The sequence below is a fragment of the Cyprinus carpio genome, chromosome A22 (genome assembly GCF_018340385.1).
Source record: "Cyprinus carpio isolate SPL01 chromosome A22, ASM1834038v1, whole genome shotgun sequence".
NCBI classification, from domain to species: Eukaryota; Metazoa; Chordata; class Actinopteri; order Cypriniformes; family Cyprinidae; genus Cyprinus; species Cyprinus carpio.
This window is the reverse complement of record NC_056593.1, coordinates 9,205,681-9,212,695: the sequence shown is the minus strand read 5'-3', so window position 1 is coordinate 9,212,695 and position 7,015 is coordinate 9,205,681. Positions and strand designations below refer to the sequence as shown.

Genomic DNA, 7,015 nt, shown 5'->3' with positions numbered 1-7,015 from the left:
TTTCTCCATCTCAAAGGGCCTGAGAGCGGGAGAGGGAGAGATGGAGGTTGCACCTATAAAACACCAGGGCCGGATGAGGAATGGCCTCCTCCGCACTGAGGGAGGGGTGCAGTCCCAGAGCTGCTGCTCTCTCTTATGGGAAGTGCACTATAAATCTCTGGTCTCTTATCCGGCTGGTCTATTGATAAGCCCTGCACTGCTGGGGAACAAGAAAAGAGCTTGAGAGAGGAGGAGAAAAGAGGTACAAGAAAGGGACGGAGGGGGTTAGGAAAACATTTTGCACATGAATCACTCTAAAAGATCAAAGTTATCTTATTCTCCTCTTTCTTATTCTGTCTTTTTAGGGAGACATTTAACAACTCTGACAGCTTTATTACATGATATAATTAATCTAAATCAATTCAAACTCTTAGAGGTGCATTGTTATTATTGCTTATACTTATGGTTAAGGGTTTTCAAATCCCCAAACTTCATTTCAGGGTCTAACTGACACAGTTATTGCTCCGAACATGAATGACACTTTAAATTGAACCATGCGGTTGCTTTTCAAAGCCACTGAACATCTTTGAATCCTCGCTGTCCAAACTATTGTTTCATAAAGATTTATAGTGATGCCTAAAGCAGGCTCAGGAGAGCTAGGGCAGAGTTCCAGAGCAGCACTGGTCACCCGTCATCACAGACGCTGGGGAACGTGCTAAATCTGTTTTTACATATCCAAGCAGAGTCGTATGTGTTGTAGCAAGGACACTGCAGTTCATAAGGAAGTGTGCTCGTATGCACATTGGCGTAGTCGGGCCTGCTCCGCCATCACTTTATCTTGATGAAGAGCCTCTACAGGAGTCAGACAAGCAGACGCACTCAAGTGAAATTGAAGGAGCACTTGACATTGGTCCGACACAGACAGCTTGGAGATCAGAGGGGATAACGATGGACCACTTTTACAAGACACCTAAAAGGCGTAACAACCCAATATTATATGATATCTAACAATTAGAGATTATTTTGACAGATACCAGATAATATTCATATGTTATGGCCAATACAAATATGATGACACACACACACACACACACACACACACAAAAAGATACAATATACAAATATAGCATCTGAATCAAAAAAATTGCCTTCCTAATATTGGCCAATTCAGGTCATCGACAAAAATCAACATTCACTAATATCGCTCAGTACCAATATGGAAACCAATGAGATGTGTATTTCTAATAACGATGCAAAGTAGAAAACATGTCAGCACAGAATATGATAATAAAACTTTATTTACAGTGTTTAAATAACATCAAAACATCACACAGTGCCCAACAATATGAAGCTAGTGAGGACAGGAATGAAAAGAAACAAAAGATGGATGACATTCCAGCAGCATGACTCAAAGGAAGAGACTGATTGATGGAGAGAGAGAGGGATAGAGGACACGAGGATACGAGCAGAACTTGGACAAAGGGACCAGTGCTAACTCAGCACATGCATGAGCCATGTTTGCAGACTCCAGATATCGGCTAGTCTTTGCAAGAGTGTAGTTTGGCATGTCCATATGTCTTTGTGTTTGGAAACGGCAAAGGCATTTCCAAAGAAAAGATGGGATTTACATAACATGATCCTGTATATTTGGTGGGTCAACTCACTGGGATCCACCTGAAACGGCAGAATGGAAAGAGTTAGTTCTGTTTGGGAGCAGGTCCAGGATAATACAAGCAGAAGATAAATCAGTCTCTTCCCACATTGGAGAAGACGCATGTGGCAATGGAATGTTTCCAATGCTGAAAATGGATCAGTGTCATTTTTCCTATACGAGAAAGAATAACATTTGTGTTTCTGGATTCATTCCAGAGCTGATGTAAACACGGGAAACCTATTTATAAGGATGACACATAGAAAAACAGAAGAAGGATTAAGTTGGTTCTAGGACATTTATCAGAGGTTTTCATGCCCTGTATATTGTCAGAAAAAAATACATAAATAATTTGTACCTTTATGGGTACAATAGCTTGTTGTTGGGGCAGAACCCTCAAAGGGACATATCTGAACCTTATTTATCCTGAAAGATTCGTGGAAGTAACTTCAGGGTATATATTACTACTCTAAGGTACTAATATTTAAGGTAGATAAGGTACTTTAAGGGTACTGCCCCAGTGACAAGCCATTGAACCCTTAAGATACAACTGGACCATTTGACACACAGGTTGCTTTGTCTAAATCTAGGCGTCTTGTCTATATCTGGCAAACTTTATCTAGATCTACATTGGGTTCTTCTAAATAAGGGCTTATTGTCTAGACATAACACTAGATATAATGTTAGATCAACTAATCTGGATCGGGCTATAAGGAAATATCAAGGATGATGGTCTGAGGTGGTGGCCTAATATTTTTAAGTCAAACACAGATAAATCTAGTCTTTGACTTAAAGGGTTAGTTCACCCAAAAGTGAAAAAATGAAAAAAACTCCCGGAACTGTTTCAGTGTACATCTGTTGGCGCAAGCTAGATTCAAGTGATTATTACGTTTTGAATATGGATATTTTCTTACAAAAAAATAATCGATTCGCTACAGGAGGCCTAGGATGCCTCGGGGTTGACTAAAACGCCACCTAATTTTCATTTTTGGGTGAACTAACCCTTTAAGTTTCAGTGACAGTTCTCTACTTAAAATGCCTTTGCTTTCAGACTAGACTTGCCTCATGAAACTCTGCTAGTGAGTTTTGGGTGAAAGAAAGTGAGATATAGAAGAAAAGAGGGGCAAAGAGACAAGGAGATGAGTGAATCAGGGACGGAGACCTTGTCTCTTTGGAGGCTTACACTGGAACAAAGTAAACACAGGAGAGGAAGTAATGGTCTCCACATGGGTCCCATTCCACATTACACCCCGTCACCGCCATTACCACTGCTGCAGCAAATGTTAACCAGAGTGCCGAACTGGCAGGAAACAGAAACTGATATGGGACAGACACAGGAATCGTCTACAATGTGGCCACTATTTTCTTTTGGATACAGGGGATGTCTGCAAGAGCGTGTGTGTGGAGTACTAGGACAAAACTCAACAGATGCAGCCCTGGTGCCAGCCATAATAAGTGCAATCTCACGACCCGTCGTGTTTTCCCAACATCCTCTCGGCACGTCTGACATTTAATCGCTCTCTCTCCCCAGAGCAGGAATTCTGGGGAACAGGAGAGTGAGGGGCGGTGGACAGGGGCTTAGAGCACAGCTGAAGGTGTCCTTGGTCTGCCAGTTTGCTTTGATACCCCAGGAGGTCACTCGAGATCACCACTGACCTTGACCAAGTCTTTGGAGAACTTTCAAAATATGCCACTTACCTATACGCCCCTTGTCCTGTTCTCTCTGCTGGTTTTGTGTGACAGGGTTCACAACTATCCCATCCAACCTTGTATAGTAAAGTTGTATAGTAAAGTCCTCACCTGCTGTCTTTACGGAGAGAGCTGCGTTCTTCTGTAGGTCTCGTTTGTTATCGAAAGACGGGTGAGGCGTGCCCCGTAGTAGTCCACAATGTAATCTGACCCATCTGATGGACCCACGATCTACACCAGAGCAAAAAGAATGAGTCTCAAATGTCAGAGCAGCGTAGGGAGACCTACATAACAATGTAATCTTTCACCAGACAATTACATGATTCCACATTACACAATGATGAATACCAGGTGGGCTGGTAGGGTCCATCATCCTCCTCAGATGGCTCATGCTCGTACAATTGAATTATAAGACAGTAATGCCGAATTGGAAGCAATTTAAGTTTAACCCCAGGCAGTGCTGTAATTGAGGTTGCTTTTTGAGTCCTGGTGAGGAGGAGTGTCCCGAAGGACAGTCCCCAGATCAGAGCTTCAGCAATGAGCCTAGAGCTCAAACTGGGGCCTGTGCCAGTTCTGAGATCAGCTACTATCCATACAACATGCTTGGACTGATGCACAAAGACGGTGTAATGGCTTCCTGCAGGCGTACGTGCCCAACACCTGGCCCTGCCTGCTCTGCTCCTCTCCGCTTTGGGACGGGATGATAATGAGAACACACATCTGGTAGAGGGAGAAAGGCGCCCACCAAACACAGACACTGTGTTCTACCATATCGAGATTAGCGCTCGTCTGGCAGCGGCCCAATACAAGCTATTTCCTCTTGCAATGGTATCGGCCGAGAGTTGTCTAGATCAGTGTGGCGGTCAACTAGAGTTTCATGTTCTCGCATAACGTTAACATTCGATCCATCAAATTCGCTTGATGCCTCCACTCTCAAACCTAGTTTCGCAGCACCGTTAATCTTGCATAATTACTTTCAAAAGGCAAAACGTGGGGCGACTTGCGGGAGGGGATATCGATGAATATACTGTAAATAACAGTAGCATGTCCCAGGTCTTTATTCATTAGTTGTCAAAGATGCATTACCCGGACGACGTGGCTCTTAGCGAAGGTAGTTTAGTGTATAAAATATGAGGTTTTAGAGAGGAGCGATGTGTGCAAATGGGTTCCTGAGGGAAGGGGATACTCTTTATCAAAAGTGTCACAATTTAAAAAACGAAGAGGCCTGACAGTCGACAGCAAATTGAGAATGTTAGCGCGTGACAGCTTTGGCTGCCAGAGGCACTTCTTAAAAGCATTGCTCTCCCAGGGCCTTCAATAAGACATTAAGAGAACAATAAACACTGCAGTGGCCCTGTTAATCAAAGCCGCCCGGCCATTTCAAAAAAATAAAGGCCTGCTTTATTTATCCACTGCGACTAGGAAAGAGCGGGTATTTCCGAGGAAGAACACAAAAACGACTGAAGGAGTGATGATAAACTGGCAGGAGAATGAAACTGTCAATGAATGGACAGGTATTGTTTTGAGGTAGTGCGCTGCAGGCGACTACTAATAATCAAACTAGGTATGGAGGATTTGAGGTGCACAATGTTTATTGAATCTGTAAATTTGAAAGAGACTGACTAGCCAGAACTTTTAGAGCTTAAAATATATGCATATTCCTGATAAACATGTTAGTCTTGAGACGAATGTCAAATTAAGTATCATAACACACTGTCCTGTCCTGAACTTTTCCAACATGCTGAAACATGTCTTAAGACATCAGTCATTGTTCCCCCAATGTAGAGTAGCTCAGACACATCTGAGCAAATCTCAAAAAAGAAAAAAATGTTTGTTTTCACTAGCAGCGGGAGACGCAAACATTTCCAACACATGACGCAGCAGTCCGCCGAATTCTAAAGTACGTGTAATAATTATTCCTGGAGCCATCCTTCAACACACATAAGAGCTTTCCATAAATATCTGTCATCAGTGGTGTGTGGAAGTGAGCAATCATCTCTCATGTATAGTTTCATTCAGGCCCGTGAGGCCTAATGAGAGTGGAGTGGGTGAGGTTAGGCCTAACAAGATGACAAATGAAGCGGCTTTTTTCTCTTGTCAGGTGTAGGGGGCCTTTAATAGGGGTTAGGGGAGTCCTGTGGGAGCGTGCGACTCGGGACAGGATGAGGAGGAGGCGAAAACAAACCACGCTCTCATTAGATCCTTTCACAGTGCTGGAGGCACAGGAGGAGAGACACAGGTGCCACTGAATACAAACACAAGCATTCAAGTACAAGTCAGTGCTGAGTCTCTGTGTCTGCAGCTCATTTAGGGGATTGTGGGTAAAGTGCTTCCCCTGGTTACCCCCCCCCCCCCACCCCAATATGCTAAATCTAGTAATCATTTAGCAGACGCTTTTAACCAAAGTGAATTACAGTTTATTTATTAAAGGTCTTGATCAAATGGCACAATGGTGATAGCTAATGGATCACCCCTTTGCAGGATTTGTGAAGAAATGTCAAATTAAATGTAAATTAATATTATTGATTATTACATTTTTTTCTGCCCTCAGTGAAAGCAAAGTACAATGTGAAGCGACACAATTACAACCAATCAGAAAGAAAACATTTGGGGCATAAAAAAAACTAAATCCTGATCAAAATAATAAAAAAAATGGATAAACGGAAAAAAGGCAGAAGGAAATGCATACATCAATAAATGGGTCAAAAGCCTTACCTGCATGGATATCAACATGAAGTCCACTAAGCTTCCAATTCCACAGAACCCCACAGTGCAGAATTTCAACAGGCCTGGAAGCAAACAAAGAGTGAGCCACACGTTAACCAAGAACATACTACAAAGCCTCCCGTCATAACCAGTCTGTGTCCAAAAACACTTTCTCTCTGGCTTCTCCGCATGACCACAAAGAAAAACAATTTTGGGGGCAAAGCTATTTGCTGTGCACATAAGGAAGTGTTTTTTTTTCATGCTTGCAGTAGTGCAGACTACTACTGGTGAAGTTTTCAAACCACTGTGCAAGGTTGTGAGCTCAAATCAGCCAATTCGTAGAACTTAAATCGGCTTGTTTCCGTCTGAAGAATTCTGAGGATTTTGTGCATTAAAGACTTACTTTAATGTCCTCCAGCAAATAAGGTAGAATGCTATGCCATTAAATTAACATTCATGAGTCAAGTTTATAATATCCACGCATAACCGCCACAAAATAAACAATTTTGGTTTAAATTTATGTAGGCCTACTTTGGATGTCCACTGAGTGATCATTTGAAAAACACCATCAGGAACCCATGAGATCTGCAGTTCATTAAAAACCCCCTTCCATCCTGCGATTCAAACATAATTGCTGCTAATCATCTCTAATATTACTTATAATTGGTCTTTGAGGGATTTAGGCATGTTGATTCCAGGACGGATATCAAAAAAGCCACCTGCAGAATGTCTTCTCAACAAGTCCAGGCCTTCCTTTGAGTCACACCTGGTCTGGACTGACTTCAGAGCTGCTGGGCCATTACGCTCTCAATGAACACGTCTATACAACCGACTCCAGCGCGGTGTGAGCCTGCCTTTCACAAACTCCGGTGCTCCTGCACAAAGAAACCGGGAACAAGGGGGACCTTCAAATGCCCAGTCCCTTTTGTGCTAAAGCAGGTGCTTAATTGATCAGGAAGTCCTTAAAACGTGGAGAGAGGCAGAAAGACG

The 7,015-nt window shown here is 42.8% G+C and overlaps 1 protein-coding gene across 1 annotated transcript in view; it reads right to left on the bottom strand.

The window, feature by feature from the left end:
• Positions 1 to 1,259: 1,259 nt before the first annotated feature.
• Positions 1,260 to 7,015, bottom strand: part of LOC109047526 (TM2 domain-containing protein 1) — a 10,709-nt gene continuing 4,953 nt past the window's right edge. Inside the window, exons 5-7 of the mRNA XM_042711784.1 lie at positions 6,035 to 6,108; positions 3,431 to 3,550; positions 1,260 to 1,653 (exon numbers count right to left, since the gene is read on the bottom strand). Of these exons, the coding sequence (XP_042567718.1) occupies positions 3,440 to 3,550; positions 6,035 to 6,108 (185 nt within the window). The 3' untranslated portion in view covers positions 1,260 to 1,653; positions 3,431 to 3,439. The remainder of the gene's footprint in view (positions 1,654 to 3,430; positions 3,551 to 6,034; positions 6,109 to 7,015) is intronic.